We start from the raw sequence: 27500 nt of genomic DNA on the forward strand, positions 1-27500 counted from the left end.
TATTAATGTGCTAAAAGAAATAATGAATATTAAGTTTATAGGGCAAAGAACTAGAAATTGAAGGAACACTCATCAGTTGGGGAATGCCTAAACAAGTTGTGGTTTATGATTGTGACAGAATACTGCTGCAGTGTAAGAAATGACAAACAGGTTAATTTTAGGAACTATGGAAAGGTCTACATAAAATTATTAAGAATGAAATGAGCATAACCAGGAGAACATAACATACAGAACTGAAATATTTTTTGAAGAATGATGTGTGTGTCCACTTTCAGAGAAAGAGCTGATAACTGAAATAAATAAGACATATATGCATATATCTTTTTGTCAAATAGTATCTTCTCTAACGGGGGGAGGGAAGAGAGAAGGAAGGAGTTAATTGGGTATTTTAATGTAACAAACAAGTACATTTTAAAAAATTGTATAATGAATTCTACAAATTACTCTTTTAAAAAAGTATAAAGAGGCCTGGGAAGACTTGAGTGGATACTTACTGCCTTTGGCAAGACACTTAACCTGAATTGTTCTAGCCTTTGCCATATATTGACTGTGTGATATTATGATATTGAGTAAGTCACTTAACTTCTCAGTGTCCTGAACAGTTCTCTTAAGTTTATATGTTGAAGAGAAGGTGGGACTTGCTATGGAGTTTATGTATGGATATTAATGAAATCATAGATTTATTAGCCATATCTCATATTTCTTAAATTTTTGAGTGAGTGCTCTAGTGGTTGTCTAATATTTAGCCCTTATCTTTCCTCTAAAATCCCCTACTGTTATTGCTAAAGATAGAATTTTTTTCAGTTAAGAGCTTTAATTTAAAGGATATTTACAAAGAAATTATCAGTTTTAAACTAAACTTTTTAAACTTCATCAATAGTGTTTATCAAAATGATATTCTTTTTATTTCCACTAGATGGTGTCCATTATACACAAGGATTCTTCTGTTGGACCTTAATAAATGATTTAGATGAGAAGACATATTCTAGAATTTTGTTCTTTTTTAGCTCAAAGATTTTATTTGGTATTAAGTGGAATAATGCTATTGAATGTAAATAGATACATACCTCCTTTAATTCTGTTATTTTCTTTAAATAGTTGAAGATATTGTCCTGCTCCACTCCTAAAAACCATAGCAAAGATGTTTTCATTGCATGTGTTGATTATTCTTATAAAAATATAATACAGATTATAGAGTATATAGATGGTTGTTTGGTAGTTATTAATCCTCTCTATATTTTTGGGGGTAATATTGTCTGAGACTTTTTCATATGCTGTTTCTAACTTCTTTCTAAATAAATTGTTTGGTGTAATGTTAGAGCTCAAATTGGTGGCTCCATTACCCGTCATGGTGAAAAGTTTCTCCCTGAAAAAAAAAGATCATTTTAAAAAAATCAATATTCTTCTAGTGTTATTATATAGCTCTAAGACTGCAAAGATTTAAAATTAGAAATCACTGAAAGGGCAGTGGAGAGTTAATATAGATATTGTCGAAGAAATGCATACATGAGAAAGGAATTAGATGGGTCATATATATCAAGAACAAGGAATAATTTGCTTCATCAGGATACTTCATAGGCTGAGAAAGCAAGGAAGGGCTTCCCAGCATAGTGGATGGACAACTTGTAGTGAATTTATGGATGGACCTACCTGGTCAAAGAGTGACATTAAATCATCAGGAATGGCTAGATTGCGGTCTCTGTTGCTGAAAGGAATTCTTGTACTTTTGAGATTTGAATTGCTGTAAATAGCAGGAGAATACTCAACACTGAGTATACATTGTTTCAATTCAACTTAGTAAAAATTTATTGAGTACTTCCTATGAGCAGAGCTCTATTAGGTGGCATGTGAGATAAACAGTTTAGAAAAAGCTCTGCCCATGTGAAACTTGTAGACTAGTACAAATACTACTTCAATAAATTAAATAATGCAAGAGATGTGGAAGCAAAGAGACATATGAGCTCTAAGACACATATTCCCTGATTTCTACAAACATTCCCAGGTCTTTTACTCCCTTAATTTTTACTTGACCCTATTCTCTCAGACTACTGCCTATAGCTTCCCTCCATTTTACAGTCGAACTCCTATAAAAATTAGTTGCTTCCATGTTCTCATTTCTTTTCTTTTTTTTTTTAAACCCTTAACTTCTGTGTATTGGCTCCTAGGTGGAAGAGTGTTAAGGGTGGGCAATGGGGGTCAAGTGACTTGCCCAGGGTCACACAGCTGGGAAGTGTCTGAGGCCGGATTTGAGCCTAGGACCTCCTGTCTCTAGGCCTGACTCTCAATCCACCGAACTACCCAGCTGCCCCCCCCCCCCAATGTTCTCATTTCTTACTCACTTTTCATCCCCTTATAGTTTGGTTTCTGACTTTAGCCCCATACTGTACTGCTCTCTCCAAAATCACCAATGATCTCTCTATTGCCAGATCAAATGGACTTTTCTCAGTATTCCTAGTTGCCCTCTATAGTGTTTGATACTGTTTTTTACCCTCTTTCTATGTACTCTTTCCTCATTGGGTTTTTGTGACATTGCTCTATCATGATTTTCTTTCTATCTTTCTTATCCTTCTGTGTCTCCTTTGTAGAATAGTACATATTTCATAAGTATATGTGGGTATAGAATCTTGCCCTCTTACAGCTCTATACTCTGTTGATGATCTCATTAACTCCATGGATTCAGCTATCATTTATATGCCAATTAGCCTTAGGTCTACATATATATCTTCTCTGTCTTCTGAATTCCAGGTATGAATTTCAGTTTCCTGCTAGACATCTACCCTTGGGTATTCTGTTGTCATCTCAAATTCAAGATGTCCAAAACAGAATTCAGTGAATTCAGTGTATTTCCTCCAGAGTTCTGTATTTCAAACAAGAACATCATCATTCTTCAATTCACCCTATTTGCAATCTAGTTGTCATCCTTGGCTTTTCATTCTCTCACACTTTTTTCTTTTGAAGTATTACCTTTTATATTTCACTAAAATATATTATTTGTTTTAATCAGCCCAAATCTTCTTTCTCACTCATTTCAGCCTTCCTCACAATTGAGAATCCAAGAAAATGAGATGCACTAAAAACATGTATATTCAATTAAAACAAATTTTTGCATTGACTGTGTCCAGAAAAAAATCGTCTCTTTCTACTTTTGGATCCTTAATCTCTCTATTGTGAAGTAGATATAGCATGTTTCATCATTAGTCCTCTGGAATAGTGGTTGACTATTACACTGATAAGAAATTAGCACAATAGTATTCTTTCATACATGTATGTATACATGTATCCATATGTACATGTAAACATACCCACACACCTGTTGTAGCACATTACACATGTGCTTTTATACATATAAATACACACATAAACACACAGACCCTGCTTAGCTGTTCTCTAGTTTATGGGTTCCCCCTCAGATTCCCATTCCTTGCCACCTAAAACAGAACTCTAAATATTTTTCGTACATTAAGTTTGTTTTGCTCTAAACTAAAGAATAGAACTAATCTCTCCTTTGATCTACCCTCCCTCAAATTCCCCCTTCTCTCTTCTTTTCCCCTCCTATTTCTCTGATTAATGAAATGTATTTATATACTTAACTCTATGTGTGTATGTAGTAGTCTTCCTTCTTTTGACCGATTCAGATGAAAGATGAGTTTTAAATGTCAGCTGCTACCTTCCACCCCCTCCTTCTTGGTACTAAGACCTGCTCTATTCCTAGGATCTGAGCCAAACTGCTCCTGCTCCTGCTACTTGCTTTTGTATTTCTTCCTTTCTTTGTACACAACCAAAGACTCCCTGTTTGGTTCCACTCTCTGTGTAGGTCCCTTCTCAGTTCACCTTGGCCTGTGACCTAGAACTGTGTAATTGGCAACAAAGCTACCAATTCACACCTATGTCCTTTGCAGTGTCCTGTGGTTTTGGACCTCCTCTTGTTCTAGCATGCAGCCTCTTCTTGGGTACTGGAGCGTTTCATGTGAGTGCTCTTAGCCCGTGTCTTCAGTGTCTTTAGATCCCTTGGATTGTGTCATATGTGTCAACTTGGATTGGACATATGATACATGGTGACTTTTTTCCCCCCAGACTTTACCCATTAGGAGTCAATCTGGTGCATTTTCTAAATCTGTTTAGAGGAGATTTGTGGAAAGGACCTCCTCCATGTTGGTTTCACCACTCTACGATCTTAACTTTGCCTCTTAGGTCTTTAATTTAAAATACATTGCCTTCATCCTCCATACCTAATCAATCGTCCTGTCTTATTGATTCGCTTTCCTCAGCATTTCTCACATCCATCTCTACTTCTGGTGTGTGTTCTGATCTCCATCACTTTTTGTCTGGACTACTGTAATAGTTTCTTTTTTAAACCCTTACATTCTGCCTTGGGAATCACACAGGACGAATCTGAGGCCAGATTTGAATCCAGGGCCTCACTTCACCCCATCTGTAGGCCTGGCTCTCAATCCACTGAGTCACCTAGCTGCCCTCCAATAGGCTTTTAATTGTTCTACCTGTTTTTAGTCTCCTCCAGTCTATCTTTCATGTAGTTATAAAATTTGTTTACTTAAATCATATTGTTCTTTTGCTGAAGAAACTTTAGTGACTTTGCTTCCTGATCCTTTAGCATTTAAATAGTCCTTCACACTCTGGCTTCCAGCCTATGTTTCCAAGCTGTGTCGATATTTGATCCTTGCATATATTCTGCTCTACAGACAAAATGTCTTACTTTCTGTTCTTTGTACAGGGCATTCCATTTTCTATTTTGATCCTTTGACCAGACTATCTCCCATGCCTAGAGCTTTTAAAATTAATTTTTTTTTAAATCATCAAGCATTTTTTCCCCTTTTCTAGCAAGAGTTGAGGGAAAAGAAGAATAAAACCCTTGTAACATATGCATAGTTAAGCAAAACAAATGTCCATATTGGCTATGCCTAATAAATGTTTTTTCTCATTCTGCTTATTTAGTCCATTAGCTCTTTTGTCAGGAGGTAAGTACATTATTCATCATGATTACTTTGTAATCATGGTTTATCATTTAATTGATCAGAGTTCTTAAGTTTTTTTAAATTATTTTTTTATAGTGTTGTTATCAACCATTCTAGTGGCTTTGTTCACTTAACTCTGTATAAAGTCATACAAATCTCCCTAGGATTCTCTGAAATCATTTTTTCATTTTTTGGGTACAATAGTATTACTATATCATAATATTATGAACCTACTATTAAATTAGTTATGGGCAGTCTAAAAACTCCTTATTGTCTTCTGCTTCTTTCCACATTATTCTGCTACTGTATTTACCAAAATGAATGATTTTTTTGTTTGATTTTTTTAATTTATGTTTTGTTGCTATATTGTTTTCATTTCTAACTTAAGAAAGTCATCTCTCATTATAAAGAATTAACCTAAAAGAGGGAGGAAAAGCAGTTCAGCAAAACCATTCAACCAATAAGCTGAATCTGTTGGAAAATACTTATATTGCTCTATTCTGTAGAGAAGAGAAGCTGGTACATTTCTTTCTTTTTTTAGGGCCAAATTTGGATGTATAATTTATATACTATTAAGCCATATGTGTTTTAAAAATTCTTCTTTCCATTTCTATTGTTATAATTGTGCATTTTGTTTTGCTAATAATTTTACCTTTCATCAGTTCATGTTAGTCTTTCCTTGCTTTTTTGTGATCATGTTCAGTTAGGTAGTGAAGTGGTTAGAGTGCTAGGCCTGCAATTAGAAAGACAGTAACTGTGTGACTTTGGGCAAATCACTTAACTTACATTTGTTTTAGTTTCCTCATATGAAAAATGAGGATAATAGTAGCACCTACCTTGCAAGGTTGTTGTGAGGATCAAATGAGATAACAATTGTAAAGCATTTAGCACAGTGCCTTGTACATAGTAAGTGGTATATAAATGTTAATTATTATTACCTATAATTATTTCATTTGGCATAGTAATATTCTGTGATATTTATGTGCTATACTTTGTTTAGCTATTCACCAATTAATGAATGTATTTTTTCTTTTTCTTGTTTTCATTTTTTCTCAATTGCATGTAAAAAAATTTAGCATTAAAAAAAATCTTGAGTTTCAGATTTTTTCCCTCTCTCTTTTTCCTTCCCCCCTCTTTTTGAGGTGAGTGATTTTATATAGATTATATATATGAAGTCTGGCAAACATATTTTCCTTTTAACCATGTAGCAAAAAAAAAAAAAAAGCACAGACAAAAAATCTCAAAAAAATAAAGTTAAAAAAAAAAGCATACTTCAGTCTGTATTCAAATTCTATCAGATTTTTTCTTAGGAGGTAGATAACATTTTTTATCTTAAGTCCTTTGGGATTTCTATGATCATTGTATTGCTCAGAATAGCTAAGTAATTCACTGTTGATCTTTGTACAATATTACTGTTACTGTGTACAATATTCTTCTGGTTCTACTCACTTCACTTTGCATCAGTTCATATGTCTTCCCAGGTTTTTCTGAAAATATCTTGCTTGTCATTTCTAATGGCTCTTTGGGCTAAGTTCCAAATTGTTCCCTATAATTGTTGGATCAATTCACAACTCTACCATCATTGCATTAGTGTCCCCATTTCCCCACACCTTCCAGGGCTTTTCTACCATATTGGCCAATGATAGGTATGGGATAGCACTTAAAGAGTTGTTTTTAATTTGCATTTCCCTAATCAATAGTATTTTAAAGCATCTTTTTTTCACATTACTATAGATTCCTTTAATTACTTGTCTATAAATTGCTTTTTCATACTCTCTATCATTTATCAGTTGTGGAATGATGTATATTCATACAAATTTGACTTCTTATATATTTGAGAAATGAGGCCTTTATGCTGTATATTTTTCCTCTCCTCCCCCTCTCCCATTTCCTACTTTCCTTCTAAACTTGTCTGCATTGGTTTTGTTTATGCAAACCCTTTTTAATTTAATGTAATCAAAATTATTCATTTTACATCCCATAATGATCTATATCTCATTTAGTCATTAATTTTTCCCTTATCCATAGACCTGTAATTTTAAAATTTTCCATGGCCCTAATTTGCTTATAATACCACTCTTTGTGTCTAAATCACATTAATTTTGACCTTATTTTGGGGTACATGTAAAAATGTTGGTTTATGCCTAGTTTTTTGCCCTATTGCTTTCTAGTTTTTCCAAGTTTTTGTTGAATAGTAAATTCTTGTCCCTAAAGGTTAGATCATTTACCATAGTCATTTACTATTGTGTATTGTGTACTCAATCTGTTTCACTGATCTATTTCTTAGCTAGTACCAGATTGTTTTGATGATTACTACTTTGTAATACAGTTTGAGATAATATCTCTTCTTTTCTCCAAGTTTTCACTATCACAAAAAGTGTTGCTACAAATATTTTGGTTTATAGGATACCTTTTTCTTTTTGACTTCCCTTGGAGCTACAGTGGGATGCTCTGGGTCAAGGAAAATTGACATTTAGTCAAAGAAGTTGATAATTGGAAGGCTGATGCAGTTTAGATAAGATTTAAAGGAACTATTTAAAATTACGTTTTAATCAAATTCTGATTCTTAAGGCTGAGAAAGAATATAGCCTTCTAACTTAATTTTAGCAGTTTATATATATATATATGTATGTATATATATTTATATATTTTTCTTTTTTTTAAACCCTTACCTTTTGTCTTGGAGTCAATACTGTGTATTGGCTTCAAGGCAGAAGAGTGGTAAGGGTAGGCAATGGGGGTCAAGTGACTTGCCCAGGGTCACACAGCTGGGAAGTGTCTGGGGCCAGATTTGAACCTAGGACCTCCCATCTCTAGGCCTGGCTCTCAATCCACTGAGATATCCAGCTGTCCCTAATTTTAGCAGTTTTAAAATAGCTCAGAGCTCTTTGGGGGGTATACTTCATTTGACTTAATTTTCATAGCTACTTTGCATCAAAAGCCAAAGCAAGGACTTTCATCTTTCACTTCTGGAATATACTTTTAGCTACCTGTGTATAATCTCTCAGAAGGTAGACCCTGCCAATTTATCATTGTGTTCTCATGGCCCCCACAGGAAAAAGAAATTTAAAAAGATTATAACTTGTCATTTTTCTTTTCTAATTAGTGTTTCCATAACAATGAGCTCTCTAAGTTTTTAGCATCTTCTATCGGTAGCTAACTATTAGTTGTTTACTGAGTAATTTCTGGTCTATCCCAGTGAGTCCGAGTGGCTGCCTAGTACAATGGAAAGAGCCACTGGACTGGGAATGAAGAGAATTAGGTTTCTATTAGTTGTGTGTTAATGAGCTTAGCTTCTTCTCATTGTCTTCTGCTTTTTCACTCCCAGCATGTACTTATGAGCCTTTATCTGCTCTTACCTAACAGCATAAAAAACCCAGAAAGGTGGCAGCCAGCTTTGGATCAAACAACATTTCTGCGTCCCAAATTGTGTTCTTCTAAACCCCAAGTTGCTGTCTGGAATCTACTTCCTGCCCATCCCCTCCTGTTTAGTCTGAATCTCTTACATGTCGACTCTTAACTTGTTTACTTTAAATTTATTTCCTGCTTGTTTCCTTCTTACTGCAGAATATTTTTATTTTAGACTCTACATTTAGCTTTCTGTCCAATATTTAATGTACTCACACATCCACCCCGCAATAGATTATTTGTTCTAGTGACTATCTTTTATCTTCATAGCTATAAATTAATAATTAGACATGAAAGGGGAACAGCACTTATAGAACATGACTATCTTTCATGAGATTTTCCATATTCTCTTGACTAGCACTTCAGACTTGTTTCTTTAATGAAGCTAAGATACAAGGTTGAAAAAAACAAACTATTAACAACAATTGAGTTTTAAAAAAGCAACTTAAAGTACAAGTAATGTACAAAATCTCAAGAAAGTCAAATTATATAGCGATATTAATATTCTTTCACTTAACCTGTCTATGGATCACTAACCCAACATTTGAAGATTTGACTTTTTCATCTACCCTTCCATGAATTCTGAGGGAGAACAAGTTTTTAGTTATCAGTATCCATCTATCTTTTGGGATAATGAATTGAGTCCCACCCTCTTATTTTTCTAGCATGGCATAGAGCTGGTGCTTCCAAGATGTTTCAAGATGATGCTCATATCCCAGATGTGTTTGGGTGAATAGTGGTAAAAATTGACATAGGCATATCTTGCAAACATACATACACAAGAGTTGTCATGTATAATGCATAATGTTGCCCCAATCAAGAATAATTTTTAATAGTGTCATGAATATATTATTACCAAATCCTGCTGTAACAATCAGTAGAGTCAGATTTCCATTCCTTTCAACTGTTATTCTTTGGTTGATAGTATAATCACAGGGTTGGAGTAACATCAGGAAAAAATGCTATGGGAAGCAGTGTGTGTAAGGGAAAGATTTTGGTAATGGGCTGTAGTTGTAAGTTATTTTAAAATATTGTTTGTGTTAATGGTGAAAAGATATTAGACTAACCATTAAAGAGACTAAGAGTCTAATCCTTTGTCACTCCTTTTTGTGTCTTTATTTTTATTTATAAAATTTGTTTGGAAATAATATGCTTTTGAAAAATCGCCAAATGAATCTCCCCTAAAGTATATTTCCTGAAAACACATATTATTACCATGATAGTGTGGTCATGACTGATGGTAGACATCATTTCTAGTTTTTGTACTTTACCATAACTAGACTCATAGCTAGGTCACAGTAACTGGAGCTTGACTTCAAGGTATTAGAACTTGGCTAGTATTACCAACCCTCTATTCTCCTTCAGTAGATAGAGTTTATTGAGTTTAGCACCTAGTTAACAAAAATAATTCATTAAATGTGGAAGCTATGTGCTAGGGCCTTTTTTTGTTGATTATATCTACTTTGTTGTAAATATGTCTTATTTGATTGAGCTCCTTGAGAGCAGGGATGTCTTTTGCCTTTCTTTGTATTCCTAGAATGCAACATTGTGTACATAGGGAGAAGGCAATAAATAAATGCTCGTTGATTTGACTCATCTATACAAGGGGAGAATATAAGAAAAGGGCATTACAAAGACATAAATTATGTTCTTTATTTATGGGGTAACTGAATATTTATTTTTAAAATCAGTTCTCATGGTTAGTTTAATTTGATTAGCAAAATATTCAGTTAGTGGAATAATGTCAACAGGAAGGGCTATTTTAAGTAGATTGCCAAGGGGTTTTGTTCTTGGTTCTATATCATTTTGTATTTTTGTTGATATCTACAAATCTGAAAGTGTCATTTCTGTTTCTTCTTTCAAATCATTTGATAGAAACAGAACCCTGTTACCACTTAGGAGTCAAGTCTAGTGTAGGGCTAGCAGGCAAATGGTAATTGGGTTTGAGTTCTAGTTTTTATCTAGCCCACTAAACATTGTAGTATAGCATATAAAGAATTGGTCCTGTGGAAGATCAATGTTTAAGTTTCATGGGTGACATAGCCTTGTGACCCTAGGCAAACCATGTAACTTCTTAGTGCTCTAGGCAACTAAGATTACACATTGCAAGGTATTATCAAATAGCATTGGTAGAGAGAGTTTCCTTAGCAATGAAGTTATATGTGTAATCCCAACACACTCTCAACAATTTTATCCATTAGGATACCCTGGATGATTTTGCTTCTCATTTAATTTGTTGAAAGTTAGATAGATTTATTATTTTTTTTGCTATATTCTGTTGATTGACCAGTCTTGAAAACTTATTAAAATAGAAAGTCAGGGTAGTTTACTATTATTTTAATCAGTCATAATAGTAATCACTATATTTTTAAAAAATGCTCAACCTGCCATATGCTTAATTACTCAATCCAGAATGATTTGACAGTTGGACATGAAAATTGTTTTCCATTTAATTCCTTCTTTGATACTTTATCTTGATTTGGAACTATCCAAGTGTTTTCAGGTACTGTGTCAGTAGAACATAAACTCATATTTATTGTGCCAAGCTAGAAAGGTTTCTGGTAAGAGTCCAGTGGCAGAGTGTGTCTGTTGTTTGAGGATCATTTAAATATGGAGAAACATAGCACTAGAAGATTAGTCTCTAGTTTCGACGATTAAAAAAAATTGGTCATGATGATGCAACTGATGATATTAAAGCTTACAACTGTTTTAGAATCTACACTATTCCCAATTTAAAAAAAACAGGGCATAATGCTATTTCTAGTCTTTTGGTATATTACTTTTTCATAATTTCCAAAAGATTAATATTAGAACTACCATCTTTCATTGGCATTAGTTAGCCTATAGAGCTCCTCATCTAACTTGGGCTGCATTTCCCTCTTTATGCTTAAAGGTACCACTGTTTTCAATATCAAACAGTTCTTCCTGTGAGACCAGATAGGAGCAAAATAGGAGTTAATTTATAATACTTCAAAGGTGTATGTGATGGTATTTTTGAAAATAAATTTTAAGATTTAAGATAGTGATACATGTGATATCTTACAAGCTTCAAATAACTTCATAGCACTCAAGCAATTTAGGGGGGTTTTGCTTTTTATAATTTTAGAGCCCTATATTTTCACAAATATTTTACTAAGTGATATCTAATGCAAAAGGTATTAATAGAGTTATGATGGTACTTTGTATAAAAGACACTTCACTCATAATTTAAAAATATTTATATTCATACTGAACTAGTTGAATTGAGTAAAAAGGTAGATCTGGCATTATAGGTAGGGAATCTTATTCCTTTATTTCCAATTTATGAAAGAGAAATGAGTGAATCAGGACATGTAATGTAGACAGCTGAAAATAAGGCAAATTAGCACTTTATTTTAAGTTAACCACTTATTGAAAATTCCAGGGCATATCATATTTGAAAACATAGTGTATAACATTAAATTCAAATATGTTACCTGAAGAATCCAGATGTTTTGGTAACAAATTTTAGCAGTATCATAGGAATAAACTGCTAAGTGAGAAGAACTTGGTAAGATGGAAACAATTTTAATTCTTCTTTTAAATATATACAGGTCTGTATATGATGGCCAACCAAATGCACACCAGAAATTCATGGAAAAACTAGACGCTTGTATTCGCAATCATGATAAAGAAATTGAAAAGATGTGTAATTTTCATCATCAGGGCTTTGTAGACGCTATTACAGAACTCCTTAAAGTAAGAACTGATGCAGAAAAACTTAAGGTAAGAAACAGGTTTGAATTATATTTACCTTTGTCATCAGTAAATTATTAGAATATTAATTTAGTTCATGTTGTATATGCCTACATCAGTACTGAATGAGATACTGTCAAAGAAGTGAACTACCATATATTTTTTAGGAGGAGTATTCTTTCTGCTCTATTAACACAGTTGTGATGCTAATGACTGAGCTAATCCTTCCATTTCTTCCCCTTCTCCCCTTTTCTTGGGGAGGGGTGTTGTAGCTATAATACAATGATTTAATATATTTTCTTTCCTTGAAGGAGCTCACAGAAGCTTTTAAAATTTCATTTATTAGAAAACTCCATTTACAGTCTTACTTTAAAAGATTCCTTAGGTTGATAAGAGATTTTATTTTAAAAGGCTATTTTTTAAAACTTAAAAAATAAAATTAAAAATCATTTAAGCATAAAATCCTGAATATGATTTGAAAATGATACCTTTACTCAAGTTATCAATTAGAGATTCATGTTTTCCTTTCAAAAGTTTTTCAATTCCTGCTATGTGCTCCTCAAATTATTTGAAAAAAATATATGTTTTTATTTTGTCAGGATACAAAATACTTTTAAGAAATGCTCTTTTAAAAACTTCTTTTCCAATGACAGGTGGAACAACCTTAGTTTAATAGAGATTATGATTAGAAAACTATTTTTAAAAGGATATTCAGATAATAAGAGGCCAAATAAAACATCAGTGAGGCCACTGAGCATTTTTGTTCAGAAATTAATGAGATTTTTAATAAACCAGAATGTGCTTCCTTTACTTATGATGACCTAATGAGTCACTTAATATGTGGGAAAATCTGAGGTCGAGCTTTGCCTGCACCTGCGGTATTAAAATGTTGCTTGGATTGGAGATTTCTACATTTGATGTTAATCAACCACCCAGTGTTTGCATTCAGCAAAGTATGAATGTTTAATTACCATAAAATGCAATCACCATTTTCTACAGACAATGAATGGCACATAGAGCTCATTGAAGTTATCAAAAAGGGACCAGTGGTCAATTGGGTCACTGATTTGAATTGTTTGACAGACTCAGAGAAACAAGTAAAGTTCAAAAATCCTGAGTAAATTTGAGAAGTTTGCCACAGAATCTGTTAAAAAGAACTGTCATAAGTAATTGAAGTTAACAAAAGCCCTTTGCAATAAAAAGTTCAAGTTCAAGCTGTAGAGTTAATTTTAATTCTTTTGTTCTAAGTTTCTCAAGAAGCATGATCTGATTACAAGGGTGAGCAGTTACATCAGGGCAATATTTGCATATTTTTCTAACAAAGGTAAAATTATTTTTAAGGTCCAAGTTACTGATACCAACTGCAAGCTTCAAGATGCTGGAAAAGAGGTGAGTTTGGGCTGTTTCCTTTATGTATAGTGAATAGATAGAACGTGAATAGTGAATAGGAGAAAGCTTATTTAGATTGTTATTTTAAATTGTGAACTTTTTCATATCTAAGGTGATAGCTCAAACAGAAGATATCATTCGATGTAGAATTCAGCAGAGAAATATTACAACTGTAGTAGAAAAATTGCAATGTTGTCTTCCAGGTGAGTAAAATTATCTGTATTATATGTTTGTCTTGATAACATAGTAATTAAACACTAAAGTCTAGTCATTCACCACTTTATAATCTGAATTACAGATTATCTGCCAGTTGCTTCCCCAGCCCAGCCCCATAACTATCCCCATTTTGTTGTTATTCTTTCTGATTTTTCATTGTTTTCCTGGATATTTTTACAAAGTCTTTGTTTGATTATCTATTTCATTAATATCTCAGAGACCAGTTGTTCCTTAGGATAGCCTTTCTCTTTAGTTTCCTAGGAAGGGAGAGAAATTCCTAAGCCTTTGTCTTCCCACAAATGAAAAGATGAAGAAGTATCAAAAATACTGGAGTTCTATTCTCCCACTCCTTCACTCTTTTTTTTTTTTAAACCCTTACCTTCCATCTTGGTGTCAATACTGTGTATTGGCTCCAAGGCAGAAGAGTGGTAAGGGCTAGGCAATGGGGGTCAAGTGACTTCTCCAAAGTCACACAGCTGGGAAGTGTCTGAGTCCAGATTTGAACTTGGGACCTCCCATCTCTAGGCCTGGCTCTCAACCCACTGAGATACTCAGCTGCCCCCACTCTTAAATACTTCAAGAAGACTTTAGAGAACTAAGTGTCTCTTAATTTCCTTTTTTGAGGTCTCAAGGTACTGCTTTGTGGAAGGTAAAGAAGTAAAGGAAAGTTGGTCTCTTTTAAAACATGTTACTTGATTCAGTGCTTTCCATTCAGTGACAAAAATCATAGGTTAACTATAATTCAGATCAAGAAAAAGAATTAGTAATTGTGGAATGTAGAAAGAGCTCTAGATATGGATTCCAATGACTTGGATTTAAATATCCCAGCCCTACCATCTTGTGATAGTGGGCAAGTCTTAACTCCTTTGAACTTTAGTTTCCTTAAATATCAAATGAAAAATATAATATCTGTCCTATCTAACCTATATGCTTAGTATGAGGATCAAATGAGTTAACTTATAAAAAACATTCTTTAAATTATAATATATTAAATGAATACCAGATACCATGTTTTTAAGATATTAGATCCAAATTTCTCCAGTGTCCCAGTGACATTGATATGTTTCCAAGGGAGAATATGGTTTCTGGTTTCAGGTTAAATTTCTGGAATTAAAAAAAAAATCACTAAAACATCCTGTTTGGTCATAATTGTTATCTTTTTTGAAAATACATCTTGACACCATCAGATAAATTGGAAGAGTAATACTGGCAGATTTTTTTAAACCCACATTGATAATGATAATAGCTAGCATTTATATTGTATTTTAAAGTTTGCAAAGTGCTTTACAAATATCTCGTTTTATTCTAAGAACAACTTTGTATCCTTCCTAAATATTCTAACAGGAGGTAGGTGATATTATCTCCATTTTACAGATGTGAAAATTGATGTTGACAAAGGTTAAATGATTTCCCCAAGGTCTCATAGCTTAGTGTGAGAGACTGAATTTGAACTCAGGTCTTTCTGACCATAGGTCTAGCTCCCTCTCCAGTGTGCCATCTTGCTGTTTGTAGGCATAAGTCTAAGAAACTTGATAATGAGGGAATTATACTAGACTTACTCTATTCTTAAAGTGACCCATAGACCCATAGGAAGGAGAGGTAGAAGAATAATGGAAACTTAATATACTAGTGCTTTTGCTGCTCTCAGGCTAAGGAACAACTTTTTGGGTCTGAATGAGCAAGATGCCCCTCCATCCAACCATATCTACTAACCTATAATCATCAATATGATTTCTATGTTGCTGTTTAGTATTGAGGCCATGAAGCAAGATTTCGCCTAGGCCTAGGTCCAGTAAACCTGTTGGCTTTGAAGACACTATCTACTCAGTTCATAAGAGTTCCTGCTGCTCAGTAACCATTTAACCACTTACTTAGGATAGCTTGGAATTCTTTTTTTAAATTTATTTTTTAAAAACATTTATTAATATTCATTTTTAACATGGTTACATGATTTATGCTCCTACTTTTCCCTTCACCCCCCGCACTCCCCCCACCCATGGCAGATGCACATTTCCACTGGTTTTAACATGTGTCATTGATCAAGACCTATTTCCAAATTGTTGTTAGTTGCGATAGCTTGGAATTCTAATCAGGCATTTGGATGAATAAGAATACCTAAAATATTTGTGGTAACTATATCGTAAACACTATGTCCTCTTGCTGAACCCTGTAAAAATTATAGTTGATAATTACAATGCTGTATCATAAATGATAAAAAGGAGCAAGACTTCATTTTTAAGTCAGCCTTTTAGCATAATTTGTGTTTTTTGCTGTAAATGTCATAGATTTCCCCTTTTTTATAAGGATTTTAGAATAAAACTTTGGCTACATTTAGAATTTTATAATTTGATTTTTAAAAATTTGTTAGTTTGTATGATTATAATTGTGTGTGAATCCATAATAAGGACATCATGATATAATGATGAATAATAATATTACTAATTATGTATTATAGCATAGTATTATAATTATATAATATAGTTTATGTCATAAACTATATTATATATTTAATGAATGAATAAATGTTAGACATACTTTTATTATAAAAATAACTTTTTTTTAAACTAAGAAGGTTATCATCCCTGGATTACAGATGTTAGAATATGGAAATTATTCGAGGTCTCTGTTGTGAAACATGGGTATATTGAAAGTCAAACAGCAATTTTGTTTACATAAGATATAAAATTTTTATTTTAAAAAGGATAAGATTAAACAGTGGTTGAAATAAAACAGGAAATTAATGAATATTTTAAGTATTCTTCTCTTTGGACCATATCTAAATATTATAACTTTAATCTCATAAAATCTTATTTTTAAAATAAAACATACTATAATAACTTAATTTTGTTTTAATACAGTCTTGGAAATGTACAGTAAACTAAAAGAACAGATGAATGCAAAAAGGTGAGTGGAGCTTTACATTTATTTTTAAATTAATATAATACCTTGGTTTGGTTTTTTTTTTTGCACTGACCATAGGATTGGAGAAAAATAACATAAATTTATCATGTTTGGAATTTGCTTTCTGCTTTCTGCCACTATTTGTTGTATTTATGATGCTAATCATTGCCATTCTGAAAAAAAAAAACCAATACCTTATTATAGGTTGATATGTACTAAGGTACCATAGAGATCAATTTACATAGATCTTACCCATACCTTTTATGAATTTATAATCTGAGAGCTAATACCATTGATAAAATTAATGCAAATTAGTACAACTGAACAAGAATGAAAACTAATGCAGATTTGACCAGTTAATAATATCTTCTGCTAAATTATACTAAATTATACTAAATTATACTTTAACTTTAGTTGTGGTGTGGTAGTGATACTAGTTCTTGAAGACTATGCCAGCAAAACAAAAGCTCACATAGATCTTAGTAAACTGTAAAAGCTTTAAATATGGAGTAAGCAAGAGAGTGTAAGTTCTTGTAAGTTTGGTGACGTTTGTCACCAAAAGGTTGGCCTCTGGGTGATGAATTTTTTAACGAAGTCAATTCATGGTCATAAACTCACAGAGTTCCAACCAGGGAGGTAGAGATCAGATTTGCTTTGGATTGGACCATGTAGGAAGCACTAAAAGTCTACAGATCCCCAGGCAGAGATATCCCAGATATTTTGAATAATACTACACTCAGTTCTCCAAGAAAGCAACAGCATATTTAGCTTACAAATTTCCTCCAGAAGTGTACTGAACTTGGCCCTAACATAAAGTCTGACAATAGACTGGAAGAATGAACAAACAAGAAAAGAATCCTTACAAGAAAAAGCTATTATGTTGATAGGAATGTTTAATACTCAAATCTAGAATAAGAGAATAATTCCACAACATCTATAGGCAAAGCCTCAAAGAAAAAAAAAGAAAAAAAATCCCAGCTTGGGTACAAATTTAACTGGAATTCCTGGAATAGATGAAGCAATAGTTCTTTTTAAACTCTTTTTTTAATAAATGATATGAAAGTACTAGAGGTAGGCATTGGAAAAGAAATGAAAATTATTAGAAGAATTGGAAGGGAATTAACGGCTTGGCACAAGTGGTACAAAACAGTAAATTCCCTGAAAATTAGAACGAATTACCTAGAAGCTAATGAGTTCATAAGACAATCAGAAATATAAAAACAAAGTAAAAAGCCTGAAAAAAATTGAAGAAAATATAAATGATCAATTGTAAAACAACTGACCTGGAAAGCAGAAGGAAAATAATTTAAGAATCAATGTATTACTTAGAAGCCATGACCAAAAAAAGATCTTATGCATCATCTAGAATGATTTCATCCTATTGTATTTCAAGAAATCTTTCAAGTTGCCCATATTTTTAAAAATCAGAGAGGAAAAATGGAAATAGAATCTACTGGTCACTTCCTGAAAATAACTCCAAAATGAAAACTCTCAGGAACATCATAGCAAAAAATCTAGAGCTTCCAGTCAAAGAAAAAACACTGTGAAAGAAAGTTTAAAAAAGAGCCACGCTCATGATCACAAAGGAGCAGAAACTTAGTTGTATTCTATTAAGGAAAGGATAAGTATTTACAAACAAGAATAACTTACCAGGCAACCTATATATTATTATATCATAGGAAGAAAAATGGATCTTTAATGAAGTAAAAGACTTCCAAACATTACTTATGAAAAAACCATAGATGAGTAGAAACTTTGAAATATAAACATAGGAGTTAAGAAACATAAAGAGATAATTAGGAGTGAGAAATTGGAAGGTAATATACAAAGATAAAGTATTTACATTCTGATATTATTAGGAGCATATGATATAACTGCCCTTTAGTGTTATCAGGAAGTGGCTTGGTTATGTTCCAGTTATCTTAAAAGAAAGGAAATGTAGGGGGAAAGCAATGCATTAGGGAAGAAAGAAGGAAGGTGAATGGGGAACTACTCTCTCACATAATCAGGGTGTGTGAGTATTTGTGTATAAAAATTATTTAAAGAAGAAAAAAGGAGTAGGGGGGAGTGGGAATTCCTTGAATATCACTTTCATGTGAACTAGTCATATGAGAGTTTGGTGTAGAAATATGCTTATCTGAATTGAGAAATGGAACAAAATAGGGAGAAAAGAGAGAGGAGTAATAAAGGGAAGATTTAGACATAAGCAAAATCAACTCTTAACATATGTATCATGAAGCAAGACTTTAAAAAGAATTAATAGGAACCTGATATTAGGATCTTGGTGAGAGGAATGGGGTAGAAAAAATGGGAGGGAGGAGCAGAAGCAGAATGCATCAAATATGAAGCACTGATTTTGCTAGGCACACTTCTTTTTTAACATTTCTTTTTTCTTTGCAAAGAAGAGGGGGAAAACAAAAAGTTTAATACAATAGAATGGAGAGCAAAATATAATTAATGATCATAACTGGATGTAAATGGATAAGTTCACCCATAAAATAGAAGATGATTCCAGAATAAATTAGAAAGCAGTATCCAATTTGCTATTCCTAAGAAACAGATTTGAAACATAACACATTGTTAAAAAAAGGAATTGGAGGAAGATTTATTATTGTCAGCTGAAAAACAAACAAACCCTGAACTCTAAGAGTCACAAATACCATCTCAGAGAAGACAGTAACAAAATTAGATTTACTAACAATTCTAACCAGGAAAATTACATTGTGCTGAAACTTAACACAGACAATGTATTAATATAAGTATTTAAAGATATATTGCTTAATAGAATAGCCTTTTGATACTGAAAAGAAAAGCTAAATGAGTTACAGGGAGAATTAGATTATAAAATAACAAATAGCTATGGCCTTCATTGTACCCTTTTCATCCCTAAACACATCTAACAACAACAAAAAGAAAATACTTAAGGATCTGAATAGAATCTAAGAATAATTAGATATGAGAGATCTCTGGTAATTACTGAGTGGGAATAGAAAGGTATTTAAATATTTTTGTATTATAAAAATTAGAATAGTAGGGAAGAACATACCCTTTATAACCATAGATAGACAAAACATTTATGACCGAGCAAGGGATAGAGATGATCATAGGTCATAAAATGAATATTTAGTTTACACAGAATTAAAAAGCTTTAACTCAAACAAAACAATGTGGTTAAATTAGTAGGGGAACAATTAAATGGGAGAAATTTTTTTGCAGCAAATTTTTCATATAAGATTTTGATTATGTAACATAAAAAGAATTGATTCAAATGTATTATATAAGAGCCACCTCCATTTAAAAAATGGTCAAAGAGTATGAAAAGATATGGACACTTCTCAATGGAAGAAATTTAAGCTATTAACAGCCATATGAAAAACTCTTCTAAATCATTAATAATTAGAGTAATGTAAATTAAAGCAAGTAGGTTCCACCTCTCACCCATCTGGTTGGCAAAATTGATAACAAAAGAAAATTACAAATGTTGAGAGAGCTGTGGAAAAATATATTAATTTACAATTGGTGGAGCTGTGAATTGGTACAGCAGTTCTAGAAAGCCTAATTTATAAATATTCCCTAAAAATGACTAAACTGTGCATACCTTTTGATCCAGTAATAAATGCCATTACTCTGCTTATAGATCCCAAGGTGATCAAAGAAATACGAAAAGCTCCTACATGCAACAAATATTTACACAGCTCTTTTAGTAGTGACTAAAAGGGTGCCCATCAATGGGGGAGATGACCGAACTAATTTTGGCATATGAATATAAAGGAATACTTTTGTGATATAAGGAAAAGATGAAAAGAACACTGAAATCTAGGATAATTTGTATGAATTTATAAATACAGAGCAGATTGTAGCATACAGGAACAACAAAGAATTTTGAAAGAATTAAGAATTTCTTATCAATGTAATGACCATTCATGATTCAAGAAGACCAGTCATGAATTGTGCTACCTATCTCCTGATAGGTGATGAACTTGAGTGCATTATGCTAAAAAAATTTTGTTTTCTGAAGAAAGGAAGCCACTAAAATAGAATTCTTAAAAATGATGACTTAAGTTTTACATGATAATACATGTTTAACCCAGATCAATTTTTTTACCATCTCTGAGTTAGGGGGCTGGAAGTGAGGAAGGAAAACAATTTGGATCTTGTGATTTTGAAAATTATATCTTGAAAATTGTTATTACTTGTAATTGGGAAAATAAAAGTATTTTTAAAATGACTTAAATTATATAAATTGTCAATTAACTGGGAAAAGTAGGAGGAAAAGCACCAAAAGGAAAATGCTTAGGGAATTGCGAAAACTAAAAATTTGTTAAATATGTTGTATCCATTTCCCAGCAGGTCAGTTTCTTTCTTCTTAAAAAAATATTAAATGTAGGAAAATAACTTTAGACTAATTGACCAATAGGTAAATTAATTTTAGGGAAACTGGTGTTAGAGGAATTGATTTTTAGTGTTATGATTAAAATTGGTATAGATGGATATAGATAAAAGTATTAATATTTTAATTAAAGCTATGTTGGTAAATTTAAGAAAGAACCACACTCCTGCTAAGATCTAATTCAAATCGCCTGCCATTACCTCCTGCCCTCCTGGCTGCTTTGTAGGAAAGCGCGTCCCAATCAAGTTCTCTCTATTTAAGCTACACTTTATATTGGCTCACATTACCACGTAAGAAGGAAGCCTGGGAAATGTAGTTTCAAAGTCCCCTAAACGTCCACAGGAAGTTTATGTCATATATCTAAATATTTAAGGCTCAAACGAACCCCAAAGAACCCCCCAAATTCCAATAACACATTAGTCAGTTTGTTAAAGACAATTAGCCTGCTTCTTTTCCACCCTGATCATTCTATTTCAGATCATATATTCACAGGTTTAGGACTAATTGCTTTATTTTTATTTTAGGTGGTAAATTCATCATATTAACATTTCTTTTTTCTTTGCAAAGAAGAGGGGGAAAACAAAAAGTTTAATACAATAGAATGGAGAGCAAAATATAATTAATGATCATAACTGGATGTAAATGGATAAGTTCACCCATAAAATAGAAGATGATTCCAGAATAAATTAGAAAGCAGTATCCAAAAAAAAAAAAAAAAGCAGCTGGGGCAGTTAGGTGGCTCAGTGAAAAGAGTGTCAAGCCTGGAAACAGGAGGTTCAAATCTGACCTTAGATACTTTCTTGCAGTGTGACTAGGGCAAGTGATTTAACTCCAATTACTTATACCTTACCACTTGTCTGTCTGGGAATCAATATTTTCTTTGATTCTAAGATAGCAGGTAAGAGTTTAGAAAAAGAAAGAAAAAAAAATCAGTTTACTACCTATGTGATTTTTCAGGGAAGTCGCTAAATTTTTCTGAGTCTTAGTTACCTAATCTGTAAAATGAGAGAGATGAAATGGATGACCCCTCAAAAGCCCATCTCACTCTTACTTATCAGAATCCTTAATTATCAGACTCAGAAGACCTGATGGAACCTTGATTCTTGTCCTAGCTCTGCCACTAACTAATTATACTTTTTTGGATACATTGGATAATTTATGCCTTACTTTCTTCATCTGTAAAATTGAAAAGATAACTTCCACTCTACCTATTTAATAAGTTTATTGTTTTAGGCAAAATGGTTTTAGATTATGTTTAATTAAGATGAATTATGCTGGAGCCAAGATGGTGGTTTAGTAGCAGCAAAAACCAAAACCATTCTGACTATCCTTCCAAACTTATCTTTAGAAGGTGTCTCAAAACAACAGGAGTCAAAGCAGGACAAGTGAGGGGGCTCTCCCACTGAACACAACTTTAAAGATAGGCAGAGTTGATTGTCTTGGGATAAGAGAGAACGGGAAGCAAAACTGTCAAAAGAGGAGTGTTGGCCAACCCTCCCCTCCCAAACACACACCTACACACCAGATTCAAAACTTGGGTGTGGGTTGACTTCGGGAATTCTGGATGCAGGCTGCACCAGCAAGAGAGCACCTCAGGCCCACCCTTTGAGGTCCCCCACCCTGGCACCAGCCTGCAGTGAGGTCTGGAAGTACATCTGCCTGGGTCCTTTCAAGCCTTTGTGAGTGCTGCATTGCTGACTTAGCCCCAGGGCAAAAGTCAGCAGAGGAGAAAGAATCAGCAAGCAGCTTTCAGAGTTCCCAGTCCACAGCCAAAAAAAGGATGGGAAGATGAGCAAACAGCAAAAGAAACATTTGACCCTTGAAAATTTCTATGGGGAAAAAAGAATAAAGACCAGAACCAACAGGAGATGATGACATCCAAGCAACCACATGCAAAACTTCAAAAAAAAAATTCAACAAAAAAAACAATTGGTCTCAAGCTCTGGAAGAACTCAAAAAGGAATTCAAAAATCAAATAAGACAGGTTAAAGAAAAATGGGGAAAAGAAATGAAAGTAATGCAAAAAGAAAATAACAGCTTAAAAAACAAAATTGGTCAACTGGAAAAAAGAGGAACAAAATCTACTGAAGAAAAGAGTTCCAGGAAAGGTAGAATGGACCGAATGGAAAAGGAGGATCAAAAAATCATGGAAGAAATTCAGTTTTTAAAAATTAGAATTGGGCAAATAGAAGATAATGATTTCATGAGACATTAAGAAACAATAAAATGAAATCAAAAGAGTAAGATGAATTTTGCTATCCATTTAGGTGAATTATGAATAATATTGATAATGAAGCAAAAATACTGGATTAAAATGCAATAATTTATATATAAGTTATATGAAAACTTGATTATTAAACCTGGTTTTGGAATAGCCTGGGTTATTTCTAATAACTTAAGTGTAGATATTGTGAAATTCTTTTTTAAAAAATTCATTTTAATTTAATATTTAAAATGCCATGCAAAAATTTAAAAGAGAAAGTAAGATTTGAAATCACATAAATGAAAGGTGTTACCACCAAATAGTTTGAAAAGTACTGTAATACATAAAGGTAAGTTACGTTGATGATAATAATGCTATAAATAAATCAGATAACTAATAAAGAAATTATATTTGTGCAATATAGTCTTGTATATAGCTACTCTTAGTTCATGTAGCCTTATAAATAGATCCTGCAAAACTTTACTTTCAATAGCTACCTTTGAACTTGGGTAAGACACTGTAACATGTAGCAAACAGAAAACAATGCTTATTTTATTGTATCCTTTCCAGTAAAGAAGGGAGAACTATCTTTAAAACATTATGATTCAATACATTTTTTGGAAATGCTTTTAATGTTTCTGTAATTAGAACATTTCATAGAACTTCTGTTTTTTCCTTTGTAGGTACTACTCTGCTCTAAAAACTATGGAACAATTAGAAAATATTTATTTTCCTCGGGTTAGTCAATACCGGTTTTGTCAGATAATGATAGAAAATCTTCCAAAACTCAGGGAGGATATAAAAGAAATCTCCATGTCTGATCTCAAAGACTTTTTAGAGAGCATTCGAAAACATTCCAATAAAATAGGTGAAACAGCAATGAAACAGGTGAGATTAACAATGAAATAATTTTCATCTAACGTTAAAGTCAGATATTTTAGAATTTTATTTCTTATGAGTTATTAGTATGATGTTCTCACTTCTCTCCCCTTCTGAAAATGGTATTATAGCTGAAAGTCTTTTTGTAAAGTAAGTTTCTTTCTTCTCTTTCTTTAATACTGACCTTGTCCTTGTTATATTATTTCTTATATAGACTTGACTCTTATCAGTCATTTGTACTTAATCAACAAACATTTAAGCACCTAATGTATGCTAAATTTTAAGTGCTGGGGTATAAAAACAAAAAATGAAGCAGTTGTCTTGAAAGAAATAAGTTTCTATGAAGCAGAGGTGAGGAGGAAATGTATTACAGACACGAGTTAGGCGGGAGATAGAGTCTCTGTGAGTGAGTGAGGAACAAAGAGAAATCCAGTTTGGTTGGGCAATATAATGTAGGAATGGGAGTAATTTATAATAAAAATTGAAACTTAAGTTGGGACCAAGGCATGAGTGTCATTAAAAGGAGGAAGAGTTAATGGTAAAATGGAGAAGTTGATATTTTGTCCCATAGGACTTTCATTTAAGGAAAAACTTTTTGATACGTGTGTGGAGAATGGATTAAAAAAAGGAGAGATTTGAGGCAGCAGTATCCTGGGCAAAAAGTGATGAGGGCCTCTGATGTGAGATGGTGGTATATGAAGAGAAAGAAGCAGTTGGATGCAAGAGACGTAGAAATAGAAATGGCAGAATTTGGCAATTAATTGGATATGTGGAATGGAGAAGAGTGAGTAACTGAGGATAGTGTCAAGGTTATTATGAGCTTGGGTGACAAATAGAAGTACCCTTGACAGGAATGGAGAAGTTCAATAGAGGAGTAGGTTTTATGAGGGCTAGGGGAAATATGAGTTTTTTCTGTTTGGAATATATTAGGCAATTGATTATTTAGGACTGAAGCTAAGTGGAGAGAATGAAACTGGATTATATAGCTGTGTGTGATGAAATCACCAAATAAGAGAACAGGGCCTAAGTCAGAGATTTGAGGTATACCTATAATTGGGATACATGACATGAATGATGAGCTAGCCAAAGGAATCTGAGGAGTAGTCAGATAGATAGGAAGACTAGGGGCAGACTAGTGTTATGAAAACTCAGAGATGAGAGAATATCTAGAAGGATAGGGTGGTCTAGTGTCAAATACAGTAGAGAGGTCAAGAAGAATGAGGGCTAAGAAAAAAAAATCAAATTTGTAAAATAAGTCTTTGGTAACTTCGGAGAAAACAGTTTCAGTTGAATAATGAGACTGGAAGCCAGATAACAGAGAATTGAGTAGTTAGTGAGAGGAGGGAAAGTGGAAGTGGAAACAATGAATAGAGATAACTTTTTCTAGGAATTTTGCTGAGAAAGGATTCAGGCAGAAAGTAGGATGGGGAGAATAAGTCTAATGATTTTTTTATGTATGGGGGAATTTTGAACATATTTGAAGGCTGTAGGGAAGGAACTTATAGACTTTGAAGTCTAGAAGAAAAGAGATGATTGACAGTCTTCTAGAGAAGATAAAAGGAGATGGGGTTAAGGGTGCATATGGAGGGGATTGGCCTTGGCAAGGAAAAGAAAGAAAAGATTTAAAATAATATATACAGTTCTATACAGCATTCTTTTTTCCCCATTTTTAAAAGTCCATTTATTTATTTAATTAATTTAGAATGTTTTTCCATGGTTACATGATTCATGTTCTTTCCCTCCCCTTCTCCCACCCCCTCCCGTAGCCAATGAGCAATTCCACCTATTTCCATATTATTAATATTTGCACTAGATGATTGTTTAGAGTCTACATCCCCATCAAACCATGTGATCAAGCAGTTGTTTTTCTTCTGTGTTTCTATTCCCACAGTTCTTTCTCTGGATGTGGGTAGTGTTTTTTCTCATAAGTCCCTCAGAATTGTCCTGGATTATTGCATTGCTGTTAGTAGTCCGTTACATTCGATTGTGCCACCGTGTGTCAGTCTCTGTGTATAATGTTCTCCTGGTTCTGCTCCTTTTACTCTGCATCACTTCCTGGAGGTTGTTCCAGTTCACATGGAATTCCTCCAGTTCATTATTCCTTTTAGCACAGTAGTATTCCATCACCAACAGCTACCACAGTTTGTTTAGCCATTCCCCAATTGAACAGCATCCCCTCATTTTCCAATTTTTTGGCACCACAAAAAGTGCAGCTATAAGTATTTTTGTATAAGTCTTTTCCCTTATTATCCCTTTGGGGGTATAAACCCAACAGTGGGGTATGTCCAGCATTCTGAAGGATTTTATTTTTGTAAATATCTTTGTTGTACTGGGAATTAGTAAGTCCCCTTAAAATAAATCATATAGACAAAGATTTGCATAGTGTTGTTCATAAGCCAATTAAGGTTTCTTTGAATTTCTCTTAATGATTCTAGATCAGCTGACTCAGGAGCTTATCAATACTATATTATTTTTAATATGCAGCTAGATACTTGAAAGTTGAATGTTTAACATAAGCTAAATCAATATAGTAAAATTTATATTTTGTTTGTTTTTATTTAATTTGGACCTGTGATTTCATCCATAGGAAGTTCCTTGATATGAAAATTTCCTCTTTCAATGTAGGTTATCAATTTCTTTTTAAATTAATAGCTTAGAGAATTGCCTGAGAGACATAGCCAATAAATGTGAGTTAGAAATAGGACTTAAACCAGATATTTCTGACTCCAAGGCTAGCTCTTACTCTCCTCACTTACCCTCATACTCTTCCTTTTAATATTTGTTAAAATAAAATTCAAAGGCAGGTATTAAATTAGTTACATATAATCCAATTATTGAAACAGAATTCTTACAATTAGAAATTTTTCTTGTCTCTTATCTTTATAATTTGTTCAGGTATGGGATCAAATGGAAATAAGAGCTGGAATACTGTCCTGTAGAGGCTTGATTTTTTTTAATTTTTAAGATAGCATAGTTGAAGATTCTGAAAAATGAACTGTTGGTAAGTTCTAGGAAGTATGCTATTGGTGGAACATCTGGAGCCAATATCTTGGTGTTGGATTCCAAGTTAGGTAGAAGTTTTTTGCAAGGAAGAAGCTATTTGAATTTTTGGGGTGCACATTTTTAATTTTAGAGTGTGTCCAGGGAAAATAGGCTTAACTATATGAAAATTTGTTGTTTTAAAAAAAGTATAATTAATTTATGAACCAGGTTACTAAATCATTCTTACCTTTATTTTCCCCTCTGTGAATAATGATAATGACTCTCATTTATTTAGTACTTTGCAAAGATGTTTCCTCCTAGAATTTTATAAAGATGTATGTTTATTAATGATTTTATTGGGAGAGGTTAATTTGAAAAATATTACTATTTTAAGAAAATAAAAATTTATCAGTATATTTAATATATAACCATATTTTAAGTATTA

At 33.0% G+C, this 27500-nt stretch overlaps 1 protein-coding gene across 3 annotated transcripts in view; it reads left to right on the forward strand.

The window, feature by feature from the left end:
- EXOC6 (exocyst complex component 6) overlaps positions 1-27500 on the forward strand; it is a 186275-nt gene that overhangs the window by 29933 nt on the left and 128842 nt on the right. For all 3 annotated transcript variants that reach the window (XM_044665685.1, XM_044665686.1, XM_044665687.1), the window contains exons 2-6: positions 11954-12125; positions 13437-13484; positions 13597-13687; positions 16559-16604; positions 23878-24082. In XM_044665685.1, the coding sequence (XP_044521620.1) occupies positions 11954-12125; positions 13437-13484; positions 13597-13687; positions 16559-16604; positions 23878-24082 (562 nt within the window). The remainder of the gene's footprint in view (positions 1-11953; positions 12126-13436; positions 13485-13596; positions 13688-16558; positions 16605-23877; positions 24083-27500) is intronic.

The sequence above is a fragment of the Gracilinanus agilis genome, chromosome 2 (genome assembly GCF_016433145.1).
Source record: "Gracilinanus agilis isolate LMUSP501 chromosome 2, AgileGrace, whole genome shotgun sequence".
Lineage (NCBI taxonomy): Eukaryota > Metazoa > Chordata > Mammalia > Didelphimorphia > Didelphidae > Gracilinanus > Gracilinanus agilis.